This window comes from Eutrigla gurnardus (assembly GCF_963514095.1).
Source record: "Eutrigla gurnardus genome assembly, chromosome: 24".
Classification (NCBI taxonomy): Eukaryota; Metazoa; Chordata; class Actinopteri; order Perciformes; family Triglidae; genus Eutrigla; species Eutrigla gurnardus.
In genome coordinates, this window is record NC_139935.1 from 9,326,846 (window position 1) to 9,350,919 (window position 24,074).

The 24,074-nt window shown below is 44.1% G+C and overlaps 2 protein-coding genes across 2 annotated transcripts in view; both read right to left on the reverse strand.

The window, feature by feature from the left end:
* Positions 1-24,074, reverse strand: part of LOC311010055 (scavenger receptor cysteine-rich domain-containing protein DMBT1-like) — a gene marked incomplete at both ends in the record, with an annotated part of 528,569 nt that overhangs the window by 426,285 nt on the left and 78,210 nt on the right. Inside the window, one exon of the mRNA XM_084004536.1 lies at positions 17,044-17,358. Coding sequence (XP_083860662.1) covers positions 17,044-17,358 — 315 coding nt within the window. The remainder of the gene's footprint in view (positions 1-17,043; positions 17,359-24,074) is intronic.
* Positions 18,377-20,689, reverse strand: LOC311010001 (uncharacterized protein; the record flags this gene model as incomplete). Its single annotated transcript, XM_084004484.1, has 6 exons — positions 20,079-20,689; positions 19,759-19,890; positions 19,367-19,522; positions 19,219-19,281; positions 18,792-18,945; positions 18,377-18,399 (listed from the first exon to the last, which is right to left on the reverse strand). Exons 2-6 carry the CDS (start codon positions 19,777-19,779, stop codon positions 18,377-18,379), a joined length of 417 nt encoding a protein of 138 aa, XP_083860610.1. The 5' UTR covers positions 19,780-19,890; positions 20,079-20,689.

The window sequence follows — 24,074 nt, forward strand, 5'->3', positions numbered from 1 at the left end:
ATTTACATTACCGAGCTAAATGTGTCCAATGGACGGATCAAAAGAAGGCCATCGTCGACACATATGAGGCAAACTACAGTCACAACTTACACACAGAGACAAGATCATCTTTAACTCAACACATGGACTCGTACTAAACCTTTGCATACAAGTTGTCGAGGAAAAACCCCAAACAAACCACAACACAAGAAGCTTTCTATGACTGGATTTGCACTAAATCCAACATCCAACAGCTTCCATTTTGGCTCCACGGTTTCTCTTTCCCCCGTGCTTATGGATGACGGATGATCTCTTCACCACGGCCATAGTTGCTTCTGCGTCTTCGTGCTTTCGTCTCTTGCCTCGGCCGACTCCGAGCTCGGTGTCTGGCAGATACGAGAGAAGCGAGGATGAGAGGAGGACAGAAGCCGAGGGGAACAAACACAACGAGGAGAACCAACACAGTCATGGAGGTTGCAGAGGAGGAGAGTGGAAAAGAAACCAGGACAGAAGAGCACAAATGGATCTTCTTCCAGGATGAGATGAGATGATTGATTCACCGTTCATCTCCTCTGATTGAACAACGGGTGTCGTCTATGACATCATGCTGACAATTGATCAGAGAAGAATGCAAACACTTGGTTGGATTTAGAAGATTCTGGTTGTGTTTGTGAGACACTAATCTCTCTGGTTCAATAAAACACATGAATTCAATATTAGTTTGGATTAAAGAGGTCTTTTTTTATTCAACAGGTCACTTTTACACTCGTTTCACCTCCGTGATGCTCTCCACATATTCAGGCTGTTGGGATGAAATTCAGGAATCGTATGTCATTCAAATAGGAAACAAAATCTAAACTAATCAAATGCTAAGAAAATATAATCCAATGTGTTTGCAAAACCCACCCTCCTCACCTTGGCCTACCCACATAAACAGATGCCTTTGTGCCCTGTAACCATGGCAACGGACACACGACGTCCTCCGGAGAACGGCAACGTGGTTGTACTTTGTGTTAAAGTTGACTATTTGAGGTCATTCACTTTGTAATACAACGCTTCACTAAGCTTTACGTTTAACTAAGTTAGAAAGCTGTCGCCTGTTGGGAACTCTACATATTTACTGGAAATGTTTTTGGAACGCCCTCTAGTGGACAAGACGTAACACAACCACGATAATGGCATTGACTATGGATTTACACATGCTAATATTGAACTAGGGCTGAAACGATTCCTAGAGTTATTCGAGTAACTCGATTCTAAAAAATGCTCGAGACAAAAACTGCCTCGAAGCTTCTTAAATTCCTATCTCGCGCATTATGCCGCTGCTCAGCAGGGAACATTGTTCCACACGCACCGTTTTTCAGGAGTCCTGGGCTGCAGAGTGCAACCATTTAGGATGCACATGCGACCAAAAATCAGTGAAGTGCGGCTAAAATGTGTTCCTTGGTCGCACCGGAGCTCCAGCGGGTCTATCTAGCGTCTTTCCCCCCACAGCATAGAGATGAATCACCACGGTCTGAGCCAATCAGAGGCCGAGTATGGGCGGGCCTTCATCTCTGATTGGCTCTGACCCCGGTTGAAAAGTTTTTTTCATACAGAAAGTTGACATGCCCGTAACACTTGTCTCCCCTCGCGCCGTAAGATCCCGGTCCTGTCTCACGCGTCTCCGTCCAAGACGGTGTCGCAGCCCTATACTGAACCAAATATGGATTTACATTTGAACAGGATTAAAGAGACTCATTGACAGCTCCACTACATATAGGTGCTTCATTTATTAGATGGTATTTTAATACACTTTATATTCACCATCAGTGACAACAAACACCAGTTGTTCCTGCAAGCAGCCTGTTTGGCCTCCCTCCTTATGTCTCCTTATGTCTCTCTCTCTCTCTCTCTCTCTCTCTCTCTCGCGCCTGAAATTCAAAACAACCATTTCCTGACAGTGTGCTTCAAATATGACATTTATTTACATGAGTTGTATTGAAATAATTACTTGATCACTAAATGTCTACATCACTGATCTCATGGAAATAACAACAATAGGCATATATAGCATAATAACACAATTACACATATAATATTAATGACTTTCACATATGTCAACATGCACACAGAGCCTTTATAGTTACACATATGTAACAGTGTAAATAATGAATTTGTTATTTTGTTAAATTCCTGTCAAACTTGGGACTGCAACCAACGGTTTTATTCTGAAAATGCACTTTATTTTGAAAAACCAAAGCGGATGTTTGCGTTACGCTTAATGCTGGGCATTTGGTTTAGCGCTCAGAAACGAGTAACGTTACGCTGTGGGTGAGTTACCATTCTGTTCACTCGGACATCACGATAATTATAAATGCAAACTATGTTTTCATATTGTTATATTATTATGTAGACTCGGTCAGCATTTAATGTGTATAATTGCTTGTTAAGCGTAAGTCTTGTAAAACTCGTAGTTTGACTGTTTTATGAAGAATTGTTGCCGTAATATGTGCGAATGTGATTTAAGCTAGCTACCAGCAGCACGAGACCAGCAGCACGAGGTGTACGTGACCTGCGTACTCTCATCTCTCTCATGCGGAGCTCTTCTTTTGTAGGTCGAGGAACAGACTGACATCTTTCATTGACACGCTGGTTGTGTGTTGTTCCCATGTTTCAGTTGCAGCAATAAACAAGTCCAGTGGTCCATCCAACCGGTCTCGTCTAAGTTCATAGCAGCAGAGCAAAATCAACAAGGTCACACATACAGAACCGGGCCTTACTGTTATGCATCTTTAACTTGTTCCATGTAATGTCAAACATTGGCCAGCAGATGTCGCCATATTTAACTGGATCCAAACACTGAACGTTTCCACACATTGCTTCGTATTGATTCGAGGAGCATGTGTCTGCAGACCCGGAGACCGCAGATTCAGACCCGCACGTTTGGACCCGCAGGTTCAGACCCCTTGGTTTTTTGCTACAGCGCCCCCTGGTTTTTTATTATGCTAATGTTACCTGGAACATGGAGGACCCGTCGGAAGAAAAGGTATTGAACGTTAATCACATCGTTCTTTTCATGTCATAAAAGTTTTTGTTGAAAATGCATCTGACAGCGTAACGAACGTTTGACTTATAATACGTTTACAATTAGCCTTATGCACGTCAAATGCAACATAATATTTAGGCTAATCAAGCTTAGCATTTTTCTGCTAGAAGCACATGTTACCAGGGCACATTTTTTTCTTTTAAAGGTGCACATAACTATCCAGCATGGACAAAATTTGCCCCAATTGGAGCAATGCAGGTCTCCAGGTCGGGGGGGAGTTCCTGCCTCAAGTGGAGGAGTTTAAGTATCTTGGGGTCTTGTTCACGAGTGAGGGAAGGATGGAGCGTGAGATTGACAGGCGGATCGGTGCAGCGGCTGCAGTAATGCGGTCGTTGTATCGGTCCGTCGTGGTAAAGAGAGAGCTGAGCCGAAAGGCGAAGCTCTCGGTTTACCGGTCAATCTACGTTCCTACCCTCACCTATGGTCATGAACTTTGGGTCATGACCGAAAGAATAAGATCCCGGATACAAGCGGCCGAAATGAGCTTCCTCCGCAGGGTGGCGGGGCGCTCACTTAGAGATAGGGTGAGGAGCTCCGTCACACGGGGGGAGCTCGGAGTAGAGCCGCTGCTCCTCCACATCGAGAGGAGCCAGTTGAGGTGGCTCGGGCATCTGCATCGGATGCCCCCTGGACGCCTCCCTCGGGAGGTGTTCCAGGCATGCCCCACCGGGAGGAGACCCCGAGGAAGACCCAGGACACGCTGGAGTGACTATGTCACCCGGCTGGCCTGGGAACGCCTTGGGGTCCTCCCGGAGGAGCTGGGGGAAGTGTCTGGGGAGAGGGAAGTCTGGGCGTCCCTGCTCAGGCAGCTGCCCCCGCGACCCGGTCCCGGATAAGCGGAAGATAATGGATGGATGGATGGATGGAGCAATGCAGGACATGCTGCAAGCTATTCCACTGTCCATTCTGCAGCTCAAGTTTGTTTCAGCCTACGAAGTGGAGCAAATGCAGAAAACATCTGCAGTCCCATTTTAACAGAGCTGTTAATTCAATTCAATTCAATTTTATTTATTTATAAGGCACCTTTCATACAGGGAATGCAACACAAAGTGCCGTACAGAAAATACAAATTTAGAAAATAAAAACAACGCAACAACAACAATAAAAACAACAACAACAGAAAGAAAGACCCGACCCCCCCACCCGGAACACACTCGCACACTCACACTAACATGCACACAACTCAGGTATGGACACCACGCACACACACGCACACACACACACACCCCCACGCACTGCATTGGCTAAAACTGTAGAGACATGGCTCGGCACTGAGACATCGGTGAGTGAAAGGCCATCCACACCATGAGGGACTCTGGTTCCCGTCAGTCGACGGTAAAAGAGATAAAATAATGTAAAATAGAACAAGATAGCAGTAATAAAATAAATAGCTAAAAACTAGATAAAAAGCTAAATAGGATAGAATAAAATCAGTATAAACTACTAAAATAAGCAAACTTAAAATAATAGATTAAAACTTGGGGAATAAAATAGCAGACTTAAAATAATAGAAGGCTAATTAAAAGCCAGACTAAAAAGATGAGTCTTGAGCCGTTTTTTAAAAACATCAACATTCTCTGCGGCCCTGAGGTTCTGTGGCAGGCTGTTCCACAGTCGGGGACCATAATAACTAAAAGCCGCCTCCCCGTGTGTTTTCAATCTGACTTGTGGAAAGGTTAAAAGGCCGGTGCCAGAGGACCTCAGGGTCCGTGAGGGTTGATATAATAGGAGTAGGTCAGATAAATAAGAGGGCCCAAGACCATTAAGACATTTAAAAACAAGTAAAAGAATCTTAAAATCGATCCTGAAACGGACAGGGAGCCAATGCAGCGACTTTAAAACTGGTGTAATGTGCTCCCGCCCTCTGGTCCTCGTCAGCACGCGTGCGGCTGAGTTTTGTAGCAGTTGGAGAGTATGGATGCTCTTTTTAGGAAGACCAGAGAGCAGGGCATTACAATAGTCTAGACGACTGGAAATAAAAGCATGCATCAGCACCTCTGTACTGGCCTGTGAGAGAAACGGGCGGACTCTGGCTATATTCTTCAGGTGGTAAAAACCTACCTTTGTTACATTTTTAATGTGTGGAATAAAACTGAGCTCAGAGTCTAAAATCACGCCCAGGTTTCTCAGAGATTTCGATGATTTAAAATTATTTAATTTTGGTAAAAGTTTCTCTCTCTGGCCTTCAGGACCTATGACTAAAACCTCTGTTTTGTCCTGGTTGAGTTGTAGAAAGTTTGCTGCCATCCATGACTGGATATCTAAAATGGAATTAAAAAGGGCATCTAAAGGCCCTGTGTCATCAGGAGACACAGCGATGTACAGTTGTGTATCGTCAGCATAGCTGTGGAAGCTGATGCCGTGCCTCCTGATGACATCACCCAGGGGAAGCATGTAGAGATTAAAAAGGGTTGGGCCTAAAATTGACCCCTGGGGAACCCCGCACTTAAGGTTGTGTGTTTTGGAGGAACAGGTATCCAGACTTACGAAGAAGCTACGGTCAGTGAGGTAAGAGGAGAACCAATTTAAAACTGCACCAGAGAGACCAACCAGGTTCCTCAAACGGTTTATTAAAATGTGATGGTCCACTGTATCAAAGGCGGCGGTTAGATCTAGCAGAACCAAGACTGTGAGTTTATGATTATCTAAATTGAACCTGATGTCGTTTAAAATCTTTAAAAGGGCTGTCTCTGTGCTGTGGTTTGTCCTAAAACCAGACTGATACTTCTCCAATGTATTGTTCAAATATAAAAAGTTATTTATCTGTGTAAAAACCAGTTTTTCTAGAATTTTGCTTAAAAATGGTAAGTTGGATACTGGACGGTAATTATTAAAAATGGTGGGGTCTATGCCACTCTTCTTCAGTAGGGGCTTCACCACCGCCGTTTTAAAGGATGTGGGGAAGACACCCGTCTGAAGAGAGCAGTTCACCATATATAAAAGCTGTTCCTCAAAAACATCATAAAATGTTTTAAAAAAGCGTGTGGGAATTGGGTCTAAAAGGCAGGTTGTGGGCTTCACTTGGGAGAAGACTCGACCAAGTGTCCTTGCGTCAACCAGGGCAAAAGAGTCCAGAGTCTCCTCAGGTGGAAGCATTGATCCAGGAATGTCGGAGGTTGAGATTTGGTGAGATAAAAGACTGGATCTAATGTTATCGATTTTACTTCTGAAGTGGTCAGCAAACGCCTCACAAACGGAGTCTGTTGGTGTTATTGGTGACCTGTTCCGGTCACCGTTGGTTAAAAACTCAATTGTGGAGAATAAAAACTTGGGGTTATTTTTATTTTCGGATATTAGATTTTTGAAATGTGAAATTCTTGCCAGTTTGATGGTTTTATTGTATGTTTTGAGGTGTTGACGAAATATGTTGTAGTGTACTGTCAGCTTTGATTTTCTCCATCTCCTCTCAGCACTCCTGCACGTTCTTTTCAGTTTTTTGATTTCTTCATTTCTCCATGGTGGCATTGGTCTTGTTTTTATAGTTTTAGTTAAAAGAGGAGCCACTGAGTCAAGTGTTGACCTTAGTTTGTGGATAAAATTGTCAATGATAAAATCACATGGTGCCGGTAAAATTTGTGCAGGAGTGTTCTTTAAAATCTGGATAAAATTTGCTGCCACTTCAGAAGTAAGATGGCGTTTCCTCACTGTTCTCACAGGGTCCTCCAGCTGGTTAAAACTGGTGATATTAAAAAACACACAAAAATGGTCTGACACGGCCAGATCCACGACAGAGGGCGCACCCACAGACAGGCCATAGGTTATGACCAGGTCCAGGGTGCGCCCCCTGTCGTGGGTCGGCTGGCAGACATGCTGTTTAAAATCCAAGCAGTGAAGGAGGTTTAAAAATTCTCTAGATGCTTATCGATGTGTAGATTAAAATCACCAGTTATTAAAATCCTATCATAGTTAGCGTGAATGATGGTTAAAAATTCTGAGAAGTCGCTGATAAAAGCAGTAGGGTGCTGGGGTGGTCTGTAAACAGTCACACAAAGAATAGGAGGGCTGCTAAAAACAAAGGCGTGGTATTCAAATGATAAATAGTTGTTAAAAGGAGCTTCCTTTGGCGATAATGTTGACCTTGTGATCGAGGCAGTTCCCCCTCCTTTCCTGCCCACCCTTGTTGAAAATAAAAAGTTAAAATCTGGAGGACAGGTCTCTGTGAGAACAACACGTGCGTCAGTGCCGAGCCATGTCTCAGTAAGGAGAATACCGTCTAATTTTCTGTCTAAAATTACATCATTTATAATAAAAGATTTGTTAGACAGCGAGCGCACATTTAGTAGGGCCATCTTGATGTCTTCATTGATTGTGCGCTCAGTATGTCTCTTTATGGGGACATTAAAACAATCAGTCGGTCTAAAAACAGTCCTGGGTTGATGTCTGTGAGTGATTAGTGTTTCAATGTGATGGATGTCCTGTGGTTCTGATGGGGGTGGTGATGGGTGGATGTGTGGGCTATGTATGGTGCAGGGAGTGGGGGGTGAGTGTGGGTGGGAGGGACAGCGTGGGGCAGAGTGTCCGTGTGTTAGTCAAGAGGTGGATGTGGTGCATGAGCGGATGGTCAGGTCAATGTTCACAGATAAAAGCCGGGATCCCTCCTGGTTGGGGTGAAGGCCGTCCCGATTAAAAAGTTGAGGTCGGTTTAAAAAGGCCGCGTAGTTGTCAACGAAAGGGATACTGTTGCCCAGGCAGTATCCCTTTAGCCACAGGTGCAGCTGGCGGATGCGGCTGGTGATGACATCACCGTAGCGGGGCGGGGGAAGCGGACCCAGAACAATTAGCCGCTTCCCCGTGTCCAGCACGCTATCCACCATGGCGACGAAGTTCGCTTTGAGCACCTCCGACTGCTGAAATTTGAAGTCGTTGATGCCAGCCTCCACGACCAGCGTGGAGGCCGAAGGATGTTGGGCACTCACCTGCTGAGCGGAGGATGTGACCTCCGTGACACAGGCACCAGGCCGGCAGAAAGTCCGTGCGTTGCGCACGGACACGTGCCTCACCAGCGAGGTCCCGACCACCAGCACCTCGGGAGTGCGCCGAGCCGGAGCGGCCGTCGCCGCGCGCCTGGAGACGCCGCGCTCCTCGGGGGGAACCCGCGGGTGGCGGCGCTGTGCCGCTGCTCGTCCCGAGCGGGATGGAGGTGATGGTGAAGACCGGGCGGGTGGATCCCGGTTCCGCGTCCGTTGAGCCGGGTGGTCGGTTCCTGGAGGCGGGCTGCAGCAGGCGCCAACTGGAGGGAAGTCCTGCAGGCTTAGGATGTTGTACCTGTTGTCGAGCGGGATTTCCGGGGGCGGAGGCGGGGGAGATGGACGAGCCCCGGCGCCCCTGCCCACCACCGACCACGGGTCCCTCGGCTTGACAGGTGTCGAGCTCACCGGTGCTGGGGCCCCCGCTCCATCCTCCCTGATGGAGCACTGCCATTCCGGCAGGCGGAGGCGTGAGGTGGAGGCTGCCGCTCCCTTCGGCTTGGCTCCCAGGTGGTGCCAGCGGGACTCGTCGACAGCTGGTGCCGGTGATCCAGCGATGGCGGAGCCGGTCCACGGCAGGGTCGTATTGTTTGTTGCCGACATGCTCCGGTCGCCAGCGCCGGAAGCTTTCAGGTGGGCGATGAGCCTGGACTGGGTCGTGGCGACGGTGGAGAAGTTCATCAGGATTTTGTCCTTCTCCCTGAGATCAGCCTCCAGGCCGTTTACGCTCTCTCTCAGTTTTGAGAGGGTGGGAAAGCAGGATTCGCACACCACCATCATGCTGTGGCCGGCGCTAGCTATAGCAGCTAGCTCCGTTAGCTGCTCGCCAGACACACCACGAGACTGTTGCACGGCAGGATCGCCGAACTTGCCACTGAATATTCCGCCAAGATCACTGGAAGGTAGGCTACTAACCTTTGAAGCTGAACCAGCTTCTGTTCTGTTTTTTCCACTGTTTTGTCACTGCCGTACCTGCCGTACCTGTCACTGCCGTACCTGTCACTGCCGTACCTGTTACCAAGGTAAAGTCTGAACACATTCTCGATGTAGGACATGGTTTGTGTGTCACATCCTTCTTGTATTCTTTTTTTTTATATATCGTAGGATCAGTGCATTATATTTTTAAAAACAGCACACCAAATGAAAGAATAGTGTCTCAGGAAAATATATCATCAAGGACTGACTGTAGTAATTCAATTCAATTATGTTCTTTTGTTTAAGGATATACAATTCACAGATGTGGACTGGGATGTCGGCCCCAGCTTCATTACCACTGCTTCTGCAGCTCAACACTAGTAAGAAAACAAGATTTTGTAAAACATCTGGATTTGTGTGAAAAGTCCACCATACAGGCACCACCGACAGTGCCGCCGCAGTCCAGCAGTCAGGCACCACTGCAGTCCAGCAGTCAGTCCAGCAGTCAGGCACCACTGCAGTCCAGCAGTGAGTCCAGCAGTCAGGCACCACCGATGAGTAGGCACAGTGTGAAGCCTGTGTTAAAAAAGAAATGTCCCATATGCCAGGCCATAATGAATAAAAGGAACTTAAAGAGGCACATTGAAAGAAAGCACATGGCCAAACAAAAAGACATAACCGCCACATCCCACCTTGACAGTGAATGTGTCGACCCTGAAAATGGCATCTACACTGTCAAGAAGGAGGCAGAGCAGGTCTTCCTGGCAGGGCCTGCTGTCGATCAAAGGTAAGAGGAGAGAAGTAGGAATTTAGAGTACATTGATGGTTCTTCTATTCCAGTATTTATCATTTTGTCTGTTTTCAGTGAAGTGGACGAGTTCTGCAGGAGGCTGGAGAGGCAGATGAAGAAAGACGGCGCACTGCCATAATTTGTGAAAACCTGTACAATTAAAAAAAAAAAAAATTTAAAACCATTTCATTTCATTCGGCGCACTGCCATAATTTGTGAAAACCTGTACAATAAAATTTTTTTTTTTTTTTAAATCATTTCATTTCATTCATTTCATTGTAGGCTATTTTGAGACTGTTTTGTCATCATAACCCCATGCAAAAGAACATTTAAAAGCATGTAATTTCACTGGAGGTTAATTATTTATTGTTATTTGTTTTTTTAGTCCAAAATATTTTTAAAAAGTTTAAAAGTAATCCAAGCTTCACAAACAATTAGATCTTGGCGTTTTATTTATTTATTTAGTCAGTCCAAAATATTTTTAAAAGTAATCCAAGCTTCACAAACAATTAGATTCTTGGTGCTTTATTTATTATTATTTTTTTTATTATTTATTTTATTTATTTTCCCTGTCGAAAATCCATAAGAAGGGGTCTGAACGGTCCAGACTGTGGAGTTGCAGTTTTACAGTCAACCAGTAGGTGGCACTGTCAAAAAAACACAAGGGGTCTGAACGTGCGGGTCCAAATGTCTGAATCTGCGGTCTCTGGGTCTGCAGAGACATACTATTGATTGATTCAGTGGTTCAGAAAGCTTCGGTTTCTCCATCACTACGTGTTGAACCGTCGTTAATAGAAGCGTGTGACGAGTTAACGGAAAAAACCCTGCAGAGAAGTACAACGTCTTGTTTACCTTCCGCTGCTTCCGGTCCGTTTGTTAGCGTCCAAGGCCAAGTCTGAATGTCCTCTCCTCGGCCTCACAGGAATACGTGCGGCCACCGGCTTCAGACGCCATGTTGTCTTCTCCATATTCAGTCCGGTGAAACGTTGGAGAAAACACTCTGCTACACATTCCGGACAACGACCTACGGCCTGGAGCCACCGTTTCCCGCACGGACGTTTGGCCCCGCCCACTTCCGCCTAGGCTCACCCTGCTGCGCTGTGATTGGCCAGTGTGCCTCCGTGGTGTTTGGGTGGAGTTGTTCAGTTCCACTCCTTTAAGGGCTACTTGTGTAGCTAGCTAGAGTCGAAACAAAGGCCCAATCCCGACATCCCCCCTCACGGACTCACGCACTTTGATGCACGTTCACGTTGGGTCCCTGAGGGTCTCAGGTCTTAGACCTTAGGGGGGACATTGGCATTTGGCCCAAGATGTCGCCCGTCTGGTCATTTCTCCGTTGTTGTCATGGCAACATCTGACCTTTATCGGATGCTTTCATACGGTTGTGCTGACATGAAGTGCAGACTGACGGATCCATACAGAATCATTCTAAAGTCAATCACTGTTTCAACTACAGTCCTGTGGACCATCGCACACATATTAGACAGTATATATAGCAATAATAACAATAATTATAATTACAATAAGCAGGAGACCACAGGGAGTCGGACCCCATCTCAGTAAACTGAAAATACCATCACCAGTGTCTTTTTATCTTATTACTGCCATTATTTATTCCTTAATATTATATTCATAAATGATAGATTCCACTCAAAGTGGTCCAAGACTGATCACTTGATGACGTGAAACTACTTGAATTTAAAAACTGTCAAAGTGATTGAGAACAATGATTTGACACGTTGGAGTCAAACATTTCTTTACAACATTAAAGAGACCAATCGGAAACGGAGACAGACTTTGGAGTTTTGATTGGAGGAACTGTTTGGTCCCAGAATGCTCTCTGCCAACTCGTCAGCTGTTTGCTCTCAGCTGGAACACAAAAACAAACAATATGACAAAGTTCACAAATATTGCTGTAAATATGATAAAAAGTGACTTTAAAATACTCACCACTTTTTTAACCGTTAGGAGCTAAATGTGTCAACATGTAGCCGTTCATTTCAGAGAGTGTCACGTGAAAAAACAGACAGATACATCACATGATGTAATATATATGTATTTATTTTCATTTGCACAAAGATTCCAGAGGAGCAGTCGTTGGATGTGAGGATTCCTCCATGTTGGACTTCACCACTAAGAGCCCTGTTCCATGTTATTCTTGTACTATGGGGAGCTTTGCTCCGTTCTATTGACTGGAACACTGTTGATGATGTGAGCCTTACCGTTACACTGAGCCTGCTAGCACTGCTAGTTCACTGGACCATAGATTACCATCCGCATGAACACCTGGGTGATTCATGCATCTGGTTTTAAGTCCAAACACAGGGACTACTATCACTGCCATGCACCAGCATTTTCCAAACACAAACAGTCCTTGAGCTCTTGCTCTGACTTCATGATAGAATTGTGAATAAATAGTGAACGGCACGTCGTAGTCTGTCTTCTCTTTAGTCTGTCTTCACAAATCTCAAACAAACCAACACGCTGAACAGATCTCAGGCTCCTCCAACAAAACTCCTTAAATGTGTCCAAAACTAAATCACAGCACTTCAAAACCACAATGTACCACATGAAATAGTCTAGAAATCAAATATAGGCAGAAAATGGAACATAGAAACATGAACTGAGAGATTTGTGGTCGATTGTAATTCCAAAACAAATATACAAAGTCAAGATTTCAGTGTTCTACTTCAACTGCATCGACCTGCTGCATATGTTTCTCATGTTTATTCAGATTGTTTGCTTATGACCATATTTCTCATCAAAATCTGTTCAGTACAAAAATGAGCAAACTCCCTGAGACAGATGCTTCATCATTATTCTATTTACAGACTTTTATTTTGAAATTTACCTTGGATTTACTGATCATCCCATGGCCTCACATTTGTAAGTTTTTTGGCATTTTTGTTTCATTTTGCTTTTTGTTTTCTCTTCTCATCATATAAAACATCGTCATGAATAAAAAGTCACGATAAACAACAATATTCCTTAAACTACGTCAAATGACCTCAAAATTTATGAAAAATAGCAAAATCAAGTACAACTGTTATGAAATGAGCAAATTGATTAATAAGTGTAAAATCCTGAAATACAAAATCAAATACTTGTTTATAAAGTACAACATTAAGTCAACACTTTATGTACAAAATGAAGCAGAATTCTTATGAAATATGAATATTGGTTCATCACAAAAATAAGCTGTTCATTGTGATTCTCTTCAGCTAAATGTGTCCTGCTGCCCAAATCGACTTCACAACAACAATGAGCCATGTGAACCACAAGGGGGCGCTGACGTGAAGTCATGACATGTGACTAACAGATGAAGTCGGTGTGAAAACAGTCTCTGGGACCTCCAACAGGACTCTGCAGTCCTGGTGCTGGGAGATTTCAACCACGTCTCCATGAAGAAACCTGTTACCATAGCAACAACAAGCCTCGCTTCAACAAGGAAGTAAGGCACCTATGCAGTGAGACAAATGCATTTCAATGTGGCGACAAAGACCAATACAAACTCCTTAAATAGCAACTTCAAAAGGCAGCTCAAACAGCTGAAGCCACTTCTAGAGTCACACCTGAAAACAAGCTCCAAGTCCATGACTTTAAGGGGGTTTGGCAGGGCCGGCACACAATCACTAACTACAAGACCAAGCATCATGTGAGCCCCCCTTCCTGAGAGGCTGAAGGATTTCTAATAATAATAATAACACATTCAATTTATATCACGCTTTTCTGAACCCAAAGACGCTTTACAGACAAGAGATAAACAGACCATCAGACAAAACAATGAAAGAAAGAAGATGGGTTTGGAGGCGGGACTGGAATATGGTGAGGGACTCAGAATCACCGATGGTTTGGGGAAGGGAGTCCCAGAGCCTGGGAGCTGCCCTGGAGAAGGCTCTGGCCCCGAAGCTGCGGAGGTTGGATTTGTGGATGGAGAGGAGACCGGCTGATGTGGATCTGAGGGCCCGCGAGGGTTGGTAGGGGGGGATGAGGTCAGGGAGATGAGGGGGGTCCAGATGGTGGAGTGCCTTCTAGGTGAGGACCAGGATTTTGGAGGGGATGCGGTGGGAGATGGGAAGCCAGTGGAAGTTCTTTAGGACTGGGCTCATGAGACGTGCGGCTGCGTTCTGGACCAGTTGGAGTCGGTTTGTGGAGCTGGAGTTGATGCCGTGGAGGAATGAGTAACAGTCGGGAGGAAATGAAGGCATGAATGAGGATGGAGATGATGAAGAGGAGGAGGCCGAGTACAGATCCCTGGGGAACACCCTGTGTGCGGTACCTTCCATACCGAGGTCTTGGAGCCTTGAGAGCAGAATATTATGGCTCACGGTATCGAAGGCTGCGCTCAGATCGAGGAGGGTGAGGATATTGAGGGAACCTGTGTCAGCAGAGGTGAGGATGCCATTGAGGACTTTGACGAGGGTTGTTTCAGTGCTGTGGAGGGGGAGAACATCAGACTGGAGGGGCTCAAACAGGTTATTAATGTGGAGATGGGGTTATAATTGTGTGATTTCTACTGTAGATTGGAGTCCAGTGAAGCTCAGACCAGCTCTCTCAGTCTCCCCCACCCTAGGTTGGCTGGTCCCCCCCTTTTCAATCTCAGAGCATGATATCAGAAGGCTGCTCCACCATCAAAACATCAGGAAAGTGGCAGGGTGCTTACCAGGGTGAAGTAGAACAGCTCCCCACTGACCCCCCCACCCAGCACATCACCTGTTCACTCTTTTACCATCAGGGAAGAGGTACAGAAGCATCACCAGCAGATCCTCACGCTTCAGAGATAGCACCTAGCTCCAAACCCCCCACTTCAACATGGACATCTTTTCATGTCCAGAGTAATAACAATATAGTAGAAATGTGATGAGTCATATTTCCAGAGGAACATGCGTATGAACATGAGCTGGTGTCGGTGTGTTAGAAACCCATGTGGATGTGAGAGGAGCTCCTTGGAGGTGCTACTCTGCTCCCCGAGCTCCTTCCTGTTCAGTCGGCCCTCCTTCCGCTGCACCAACGCCCAGGTTGTAGTAATCCGGCTCCACGTCCTCCCGTCTGCCCGGCTTCTGCCCCCTGCTGGCCTGGAGAGACGTGACAGCACACAGACATGTGACTTCCTGCATGGCTCCTCTCTCCAGGTCAATGAACACAGACTGAGTCAGTGCTCTCAACAACAGACATGTGTCAGTACCTTAAAGTAGAAGTAAAGGCCAACGTTCACCAACAGCAGAAGCAGCGGCACGGTGACCACTCTGATGATGACAGGTCTCAGATCTGATGATCAAACACATGGACAGTCATCACATGACTCATCATGACTCCAACAGCTGCCATTCAACACAAACTAGGGACCTGGCATTCTGTCCTCCAGTCCATTGTTTGCTGTCACCATTTACAGACCTGGTTTCACTTTGTTCACTAGATCAGGGCTGGATTCCAGAAAGCAGGTTTAGTTCAAACTCTGAGTTTGTTAAGCCTGAGAAGAGGGACACTCTGGGTCCTCTGTTCCACAAAGACAGTGAACCTAAACTTCCACCTAATAGATATGAAAGCACATTGATTGGAGCAGCCTGACGTCGGGACACGATGTTCAGAATCAGAAAGGAGTTGATTGCCGAGCATGGGCAGACTGGCAATCTGGCATCAGATTAAAACCATATGTCTTAGGCTGCCTGTTTGCACAATATTCTTCCGCTTCATTTTCAGCTGCAGCCACATTCTTTTTGTGTCTGTGGGATTAAACCTAAATCTAAAAGAATATTATTACATTTCACTTCTTCCAGTCATGCTAATCAGAAATTGAACAGTCAGCTTACCTACGACAGTGACAGAGAGCAGACGGCTCTCAGAGGAGAAGTTATGAGAAAGAACATGGACGTGATAAACACAGCTGTAGCGTCCCTGGTGGGCGGGCTCTGCAGCAGGAAACAGGAAGTGGGCAGTGTGATTGACAGCTGGCTGGGTGTAGTTGTGTGCTGAGTTGGAGGAGGTGAAGGTGAGCTGGAAGGAGCCTCCTGGGTACTGTGGCTGGACGGAGCAGAAGACGATGAAGGTGGAGCCCCTGAATGCCTGAAACCCCTGCTGCTGGGCCTCGGAGACCCCGTCCATGGAGGAGGACACGGAGATGTTTGGCTGCAGCAGCAGGTCTGTAAAGACAGAGAGATGATGAACGGTCACATGAGGCTCGTTGGAGATGAACTGCTCCTCGCCTGGAAAGTAGACCAGATCAGGCGGCAGCAGCAGGAGGCGGAGCCTAAAAGCTGCCGTCCAGTCCAACACTTTCCAGCAGCCTTCATAGACGTCACAGGAAGTCATAGAAACAGTTCCATCCTGTTAGATGCTACCTGTAGTTTGTGAACACGTTCAGATTGATATATTTTTTAAGAATTCATTTGGATTTATTCAGATTTGTTCATAAATATCTGGAAATGTGTGTATGTTGCATTTTATTCTCTCCTTTCTTCTTTTGATGTCTGCCTCATAAAGCATGATGTAACTACTTGTTTTGATAAGTGCTATAAATAACCTTTATTATTGTCGTTATAATTATGGTTATTATTATTATCAAACACAAAAGATATGTTTGACACTTTTATTACACAACATGAGACTTAAAGCCCACGATCTAGCGTTAAATATTAGAATGAGATCAAGATACACTGTGGAAACAGGAAGTGATGTCACAGGTCTGACAGACAGACAGAGAGACAGACAGGTGTGTCCTGCCAGGTGAAGCTCAGCAGTCTATGGAGGGTCTGAAGCTTCCAGAAACCAGCCCACTTCTCTACATTCTAGGACGTCATTGTCCTGGAGAACTTTACAGTTCAGTCCAGTGGAAACCACTGACTGTCACTGGGACAGAGGAAGGAACATACTGGGAACACTGCTGTCATAGATGATGTCATAAATGATGTCACTGAGGGGCTTACCTGAGCAGGTGAGATTCAGGATGGAGGAAGTGTAGACTGATGTTGCACACTCCCTCAGAGTGGATCCAGAATGAACACAGTCAGACTGGATCCACCACAGAGGTCTGAATGAGGACTCATTTCTCTGTCCTACAGAAACAGCAGAGCCACAGTCCAGCTCTCTACAGGCAACAGCTGCTTCCTTCAGGGTCCAGCCATAGTCATCCACTGGTCTCCAGTCTCCCTGTCTCACCTCCAGTGTTCCAGCACAGCGACTGGCTCCTCCCACCAACCTGACATCATCAGGCTCTGAACAGAAAGAAGAGAGTCGTCAGTCAAAGAGCAAAGTGAGTTTGATGAGAACAGAAATGAACCAGATCAAAGCTGCAGCTCCTCTTCTACCTGAGCAGGTGAGTCCAACAGCTTTGCCAGGTGAGCAGGTGTTTCTATCTGAGCCTGAGCTTCTACAGTCCAGGAGAGCAGACTCATGGCCTCCACACTGGAACTCTTTGGTCCACGTTGGAGCCCCCACGTCTCCATAGAGCGCCCCCTGGAGGACTGAAGGAGCCCCACAGCCAAGCTCCCTACAGACCACCTCTGCATCCTGCTGGTCAAAGTCAGCTTCACACACTGAGGACCACCACTGGTTGGACTGGTTGGACTTCACCTCCAGTCTGCCTGAGCACAGACTAGTCCCATTCAGCAGCCTGACAGAGTCTGGAGAGATGATAGAAGATCAAATAGAGAGAGAGAAAAGACACCAGACACCAGAGAAAAAGATGTCATGAAACTATTCAGTGATTCAAACTGGACTCAAAACAATTCCACCATCAGTTCATCATTTACAGTTTTTCTCAATTGCTTTGCCACAATTCTCAAAAGATAATGAATATTTTCTAAACAACATGTGTAAACCTCCAAACCACTGGCCACTGCTTCACAACAGATTATCATTTCTCATTCTGTTAAATAATTTGCAAATATTTTAGCACATATATGCAAAAGAGTACAATTATCTACTATTTGCACAATTAATGATTGAACATATCTTGCTGATCAAAACTGATTATGTTGCTTCTCAGTTGAAATGTATAGTAAATCAAATTTTAAAAATTGCTTTTTATACATTTTGATCAATGACTACTCAGAAAACTTTCCTTTAAAATACATTCATATTTATTGTTCCATAAACATTCAACATCTGTTTTAAATGTCCTGTCCAACTCCTAAGACATCATGCAGTACCCATGGCAAATTCACCAGGACATACGTTTTCTAATTCAGGTGTAAGCCTTACTATTAGCTAAACACATGATCAATTGCTGCCCTATTGATATTTTCACCCTGCTGCACACACTGCCTCACCCTAATCTGTGAGGTCTTTGGAGGTACTAACATCTGTCTATGGCAAAAAAAGGTAGTCTGACCTCACAGACTGTGGTGGGGCAGTGTGTGCAGCAGTGTAAAAATATCAACCACAGTTCATCTTAAAATACAAGTAATTTGACAAAATGGCTTTGAGCCCACAAATTTGTTACATAATTCAAATCATCACTTGATGACATCACATTTGTAGTAATATTGAATTGGGAAGGTTTTTCCTGACGGAACACATTTCACCTTAAAACATCCTAAAATATAATTAAATGTTATTTTGACAGCATTGTACACCTGTTTCAAATGTATATGATGTTGACAGACTCTTTCAGCTGAACACAAATCCTGGAACTGCTCCTCAGACAGTGAATAGTGGAACTCCTAAGACACAGAGTTTAGGCATAATAGCTCAAACAAAAACTCTGAGCCTACAAAGTTGGTGACTTTAAGTATCACTCACATGATGGAATCAACAGTTAGGAACATTGAAGTAGGAACATTCTTCTGACAGGAAACGTTATCCAAATTATTTTCTTAAAAGGGTTTTAAGATGACTTGTGTGAATCTCTCCAGTTCTCAAGATAGAAAGCTCCTGGTCCCCTCCATTAGTCTGAAAATGTAACCTCTGTGCTGTACAGTTGGGTGCTCAGTCTATTGACTTTCTTGGTCATCCTTTTTCCATCAAGCTCCATCAGGACCTTTTGCACAAATTCAAAGGTGAAGTGCAGCCTTTTCGGATATTTTAGGTTGAGTGTGTATATGAGCCCAAAGACCATGGCCAAAAGCTGTTGCAACTAAGGGCAACTCGTTTAGGACCTCTGTTCCTTCGGTGACAATTTTAATTTCTTCGGGTGGATGTAGAGGATCCTCTTTCTCAGTGATAAAGATCGCCATGGTTGTCTGCTCCAGTTCTTCAACCTCATTTTCCTGCATTAAAAAAAAAGAAAAGAAAAGATAAGCGTTATTGTTTCAGAAATCAAATCTTAATCTCTTATAAACTCTAAACTTTCAAAACTTGAATAGGCGCAAATCAAACAAATGTTTATTACAAGGGGTATGACGAGATTAAAAGTGACAAGATTTCTTGTTGGGTTAAAAAGCTGTCCCATGAGACTCACACAATTCACATATTTACCCTATTTATTACATATGGCTGTTAGTCTGTGGGTGTTAACTGTGTGAGAGGGTGAGAGCCCTTACCTGGTATTCTTTGATAAGATTCTCAACAGGTTTGCATTCTCTTCTGATGGTGATGTCCACAGTCTGAGTAAGAACAGTTACAATCAATTAAAATTAAACAATCAATTCAGCCATGGATCTCACTGATACACAACTTGTTCATAGATACCTCATCTAAAACTTGCAAGGTCCTGGTGGTCTTCTCTTTCACAACTCCTCCCTTGCTCCTGATGACCTCCAGCAGTTTGGTGGAGTGCTTGTCCAACTGCGAAGAGTACTTTGTCTCCAAGGGAACTGTTGTGATTCGGATGAACTTGGCATTGATCTAAAAAGTAGAGCATACAGAAAGAAGGGTACACGTTTTTAGATGGTGAAATACTTAAACCTAGAAAAACAAAACAGAATCACCAGCACAGTCTAACCAAATTATCACCTACACACACAAAAAAAAGAAAACATGAATTGAGTGCCATGCCGATGAAACCACTACAGGCTAACAATTAAGTTAGTAAATGCATGGGTGACTAATGCGTCTGAGATGCTTTGCATCTAAAAACCTACATCTGAAAAAGTGCAGGCCATCTCTCGAAGACGTCTTCAATGCTCGGCTTCTTATGCACAATTTCTTGTCTCTGGTATCCAAGCGTCTTTGCCATCTCTTGCCAGTCTTTACATTTCCACATACATGGATAACTGAGGAAACATGATACAAAAGATACCTTTAGTTAACTGAGTAGACTACACCTCATTTTCTATTTACATTTAGTTTAACTTAGTAGATCTGGTAGACAATTTCCCAGATAAGAGATGATTCTATACTTTCCCCAGCCAACTGGCCTAATTATCAAAAATGTCCTTATGACAATGTAAATAAAACTTACCACAAGCAATGATCACTGGCAGGTGCTTCCAAATAGGTTGCACAGCAGGAACACAATTGATTGGTGGCTGCTTCCCTGAACTTGAAAGAGAATACATTATTTAGTTTTTAAGTTAACCATCAAAGTGTGTTCGCTACTAACATGATGCACAAATTATCCAACTTTTACATAAACACATACTTTATTTTATGATTTTAGGGAAGCTGGCTAACATTTTGGTACTTTTTTTACCACATGTAAATGCTGTTAACGGTGTAGCAAAGTAACATTACCAGCTAGAATTAGCTGGGCCTTGTAATACCATGGCTGATAAATACTGAACACGAGATAATTAGGAGGGGGAATAAAAGATCACAGATGCCTTTATGCTATTGATAGCAGAAATAACCATCAGTCAAATTTGCAGCTTGAACCTGGGGATTAACTAACGTCACCACGTGCCAAAAACGAACAAAAAAAAAACTTTGGAGCATTATTAACCCCCTTCCTTACAAGCTAGCATGTCATGGTTGGTAATAATTGATGCCTAACGTTGTGTAGTTTCATATGATACTACTACTATCTTCACTAGCATTAAAACAGAACCCGCAGAGCACTTTAAGACAGTAGTGTCGGCAAATAAACATTTGCTAGGCTCTTCGCGCCACTGTTAACTATTAACACTAAGCAGAGCAAGCATTTTAAGTCACGTACATAACATTAGCTGTAACGTTAACTAACTTACACGTGGTAACTTGCGCTACCGTCAATTCCGCCACAAAATAGCATTACATTTAGAAATGATAGCTTGCATTTGTTAGTTAACGTAGCTAGCTAACTGTGATAGCATAACCCACCCACGAGGGCAGCTAACGTATGTTAACTTTATAGTTTGGATGAAGAATGCTAACGTTAGCGCTAGCTTAACCTTATAACTTACAAGCTATCAAGCGGTAGTGCTGAAATTACGGCCAGAGTCAAGGCCAGTCAGGTATACTTGGAAAAAAACGTTGACGGTAGACAAGGTTTAATGTTTTTACCTTACCAGTATCAATGTTGCTCGTTGTCGTTCTTCTGTGTCGCAGCCTGGCTCGAGGGGTCTGTTGGAGTGTACCGTTGCGGCCGACGCCCACTGATTCTGTGAGGAGGTTTTTTTTATTCCTTTATTTGGACGTAAACGGGTCAGAGAGCGTGATCTCAAACTCAAAATGCGCATGTGCAAATCATGATTAATCTAATAAAAATGCTTTGATCAAATGAATAAATTCAGTTCAATGTCCAGCTGCTAATTTATATTGTATCCAAATACAAAAATAGTTTCAACCATAAACATAAATTAGAATGTTTAGATTAAATGAAAAAACTAATAACTTTCAGCTATTAGAGCGCGAAAATACACATTAAACCAACAACAGCAATGTTAGACTTTTTTCAGTGTGTATAAATTCTTTCATGGTTTACAGTTGTTTTACATGAATAAAAATACAGGAACCGTTTCCATGGAAACGTGAGTGCAGTGTGTAATACTGTAAAAGAAACTTGTACTGATGAAATCAGCATGTGGATAGTATTCAGTTTAGTGTTCAGTTCACTGGACAAACAGAACATTCTAGTAGAGGAAACATTCAGGGTCAACTAAAGAAATAGGACAAACCTGAAATGTGGATATAAGGAACATTTCCAGGCTCCACTGCCGTCCTGAAAAACATCTAAACATTCTGACCACCATTGTTTCCATGAGGTCAAAGGAACTTTTCATTTGGAGGGCAGAGACTTTTTATATGAGACACTAACTTTGTTTTGAAGCACGACTTCAATGTTTTGAGTGAGTTCTGACCTTTTGCAGGTGAGTTATGGTGTTGTGTTGGAACATGGAAGCTATTTAGACAAATCAGGTTTTTAAGAATATTAACAAGAAATGTTCCAAAGAAATTGAAATAAACTGTAACACCAGAACACGTTTAGAACACCACAGCCTGCAGCAGTGTTACATCACATTTACATGAATACACTCTAACAACTGTTATCCATTGTTCAACACTTTCAATATGTTTTCAAGCAGAAACACATCATCATCTGCAGATCCTCTATTCTGTTCCTTCTGCTCAGAGACTCCACAAACGTTGCTCTCCACACAGAGAAGTTACAACTTTGGATTCTCTCTTATCTTCCTGAGAATAAAGCTATGGGGCTGGACTCTCTCCTTCTAAGGAGGTGTACAGGGTGAAGGACTCCACGTGGGGGTGGAGATACTGAAGAGCCCCCGACTGAGCTGCTCAGAGTTGTGGCCACTTTTGGTGCCTGCTATGGTGGCAACCAAAGAACCTGCTGGTGGAAACCAGCGGCTCAGAAAGCTGTGGAGCTGAAGAAGGAGTCCTTTCAGGCTGCTTGGTGGTCGGCCCAGAGGACTCCTGAAGCAGCACACGTGGAGGTTTCTCTCATACAGATATCTTGGTGCATTCAGCAGCTGATTTACTGACACTGAGCTCATCAGTCTGCTGCTGTTCTGGTACATTACAGTCATTGATGATATAATAGATCAGTGGTTCCCAACCTTTTTCTGCTGGGACCCCCCTTTGTAGATTAAAAAAATGTCATGCCCTCCCAATTACAATAATTCTCAAATTCAGCCTATTATTAATATTAACTACACTACACAGGCTTATACAGTATGTTGCCAATGCCATTATTGGCAATGTGGTTGTTTTACTTCCTGTCCACTAGAGGGCGTTCCAAAAACATGACCAATAAATATGTTGAATAACCAACAGCTGACGGCTTCCTCGATAAGTAATAATGAAGAACGCAAAACAACCACATTTCCGTTCTCCTGGGGAAGCTGTTTCCCCGTTGCCATGGCTACGCCCTCCTCGTCTCACCGTCAGCTCTACTTTCACGTTCTCACGTACATCCTGCTGTTGGTCTCGTTCCAGATGAATTAGCCGATGGAGACGCGGGTCGATCTAGCTATCAGTCAGCAGCATGAATGCATCTTTGTCATGACGTCATGGCTTCTAGAGCTCCGTCCATATCTTTGTTTCATTTCACGGAGCGCTGCCGCGCCGTTATTTCTGCGTGCGCTGCTGTCGCTGTTTCTGTGGTGAGATTGTGATTCAGAAAACTTTACTGTTCATCAGACTTCATGTGTCAAAAGCATCCGTTTATGTGGGCAGGCCAAGACGAGGAGGGCGAGATTTCCTAGTGTTAAAAACACGTTTCTAAAAAAACATATACTAATTTCAATACATACATGTATACATTCGAATAGTACTGATTTGTTTACTATTCAAATTATATTCGGTTCCCGAAGTTCGTTCCAACAGCCCTAAAACATTCTAGTAGTTTTAACTATAATTCTTGTTATTCCCCAGCAAACATTTTCAGACCTGCATCTAGATGAAGACGTCCAATCGACGTCGCGTCACGTCGTGACTTTAATTCGACTGTTTTTCAACATGATAACATTAGGGTAAATACGATCTCAAAGAAAACATATTTAACTGAAAAAACACTGTCAAGAATGATTTCCTCTATCTGGCGCGATTCGCGAAGCGAGGGAAGGTACGTGTCCACAGGCAGCGGTGTTCCCCCGCGTCCCATTCAATAGGCTCGTTCGGGATGGTCTTGGCTTGACTTGACTTGACTTACCACGCCGACGAAAGCTGCAGGTGTCTGAGGGGGCGGGCTCTAAAAGAGACGGCAGCCAAACGCCGTCAAGTCGGACAACAAAGTCAACGTGACTATAGTGCTCAAGCGATAGAACACAGCAGCAAACCAAAGAGGATATGTTTTATATATATATATATATATATATATATATATATATATATATATATATATATATATATTACACACACACACACACACACACACACACACACACACACACACACACACATATATACATAAATAAATACATACACACACACACACACGCAAGGCAACATGTGGAAGGCATTCTTTTTTCCCAGTATATTTGTATTATCATTCTATGTTTGTATTAACCAGACCTCACAT